This window comes from Vollenhovia emeryi, unplaced genomic scaffold (assembly GCF_000949405.1).
Source record: "Vollenhovia emeryi isolate VEMERY1.0 unplaced genomic scaffold, V.emery_V1.0 DF952330.1, whole genome shotgun sequence".
NCBI classification, from domain to species: domain Eukaryota; kingdom Metazoa; phylum Arthropoda; class Insecta; order Hymenoptera; family Formicidae; genus Vollenhovia; species Vollenhovia emeryi.
Genome location: NW_011954036.1, coordinates 1 through 1,004, shown reverse-complemented (window position 1 = coordinate 1,004; position 1,004 = coordinate 1). Strand labels below are relative to the sequence as shown.

The 1,004-nt window shown below is 67.8% G+C and overlaps 2 protein-coding genes across 2 annotated transcripts; both read right to left on the bottom strand.

Annotated features, from left to right (window-relative positions):
- Positions 1-8: 8 nt before the first annotated feature.
- On the bottom strand, positions 9-374 carry LOC105556318 (the record flags this gene model as incomplete). The annotated part of the gene is made up of 1 exon (XM_012003644.1): positions 9-374. A coding segment is annotated over exon 1 (366 nt), but the record flags the coding sequence as incomplete, so codon positions are not given.
- A 2-nt stretch (positions 375-376) lies between these two features.
- LOC105555645 (DNA-binding protein HEXBP-like) lies at positions 377-808 on the bottom strand. Its single transcript, XM_012002909.1, has one exon. The coding sequence runs from the start codon at positions 806-808 to the stop codon at positions 377-379; it is 432 nt and encodes a 143-aa protein (XP_011858299.1).
- Between the last annotated feature and the right edge of the window lie 196 nt (positions 809-1,004).

Below are 1,004 nucleotides of genomic sequence, written 5' to 3'. Positions count from 1 at the left end.
AGACGTACGACCGTCTGTCCAATGTCCGACAGCCAGCCCTCGAAGGGGGCAAGACGTCTGGTGGGCTTCAGATAAGCCCCCACGACAGCGATGGGCCCCCATTGCACGGCGACGTGCCGCTCCCCTCTTTCGATGGGGGTCGCATCGGGCCCCCCCGGCTCCGACCGCCATCGAATTGCCACCGAGCTTTCCGCCCGCCCGACAGCCCAGTATGGACTGCCTTCTGGGGGGCGGTGAGGCTCGGACAGTATCGCCAACGTGAATCCCCTCTCCATCATGCTCTGGTGGAGCAGATCCTGTGCAGATGGAGAGTGATTCACGTTGGCCTGTAGCAGGCCATATCCCCTTAGATTCGGACGAGGGGGGCGAGACATTGCTAGTCTTCATCCCCCCCGTCCGATGGGGCCTCAATCTCCATGGCCTCGTCTGAGGCCTTCTCCTCTCGCGCTCTTGTGCGAGGCTGGCGCTGCGGTTGGGGCTCCCCCCGCGGCTCGTCACCCGTCATCTCCCTCCTCCCCTCCGTCGGCCGCTCCTCGGCCGGGGGAGGGGCACCGCCGGTTGCTGGCGCCTGCTCCGTGCGCCGCCCCGGTGGTCCCCCGCGCACGTTCTTCTGGGCGCAGGTCTTCGCGCCCAGAACGTGCGCTGCCGGCCTGCCCTTGTCCGCGCAAAGCGGGCACTTAGGGACAGACCGACAGTTGCGGGAGGTGTGACCGGCCTCACCACACCGGTAGCACCTCCCGCTCCTATCCGCCGCGCTGGGGCATGTTGCCCTCACGTGACCCCTCTCGAGGCACTTGTGGCAACGCATGGGGCGTGCCTCGAGAAGGTCCACCCTGGCCGCCCCCCAGCCGATCCGGATCCGCCCGTTCTGGGACAGCTCCCTCGCCGCTATGAGGGGCAGGCGCATCCAGAGGCTGTACCTCCCTCCGGCGCCCGCCTGCAGCGCTCCGCACTGCAGCTCTGCGACGTCGCACCGTCCAGCCTCAGACACCCACCTCTTTACC

Coding starts and splice junctions, on each gene's coding strand:
- LOC105555645 (XM_012002909.1), bottom strand. CDS start 808: ATGCGTTGCCACAAGTGCCTCGAGAGGGGTCACGTGAGGGCAACATGC.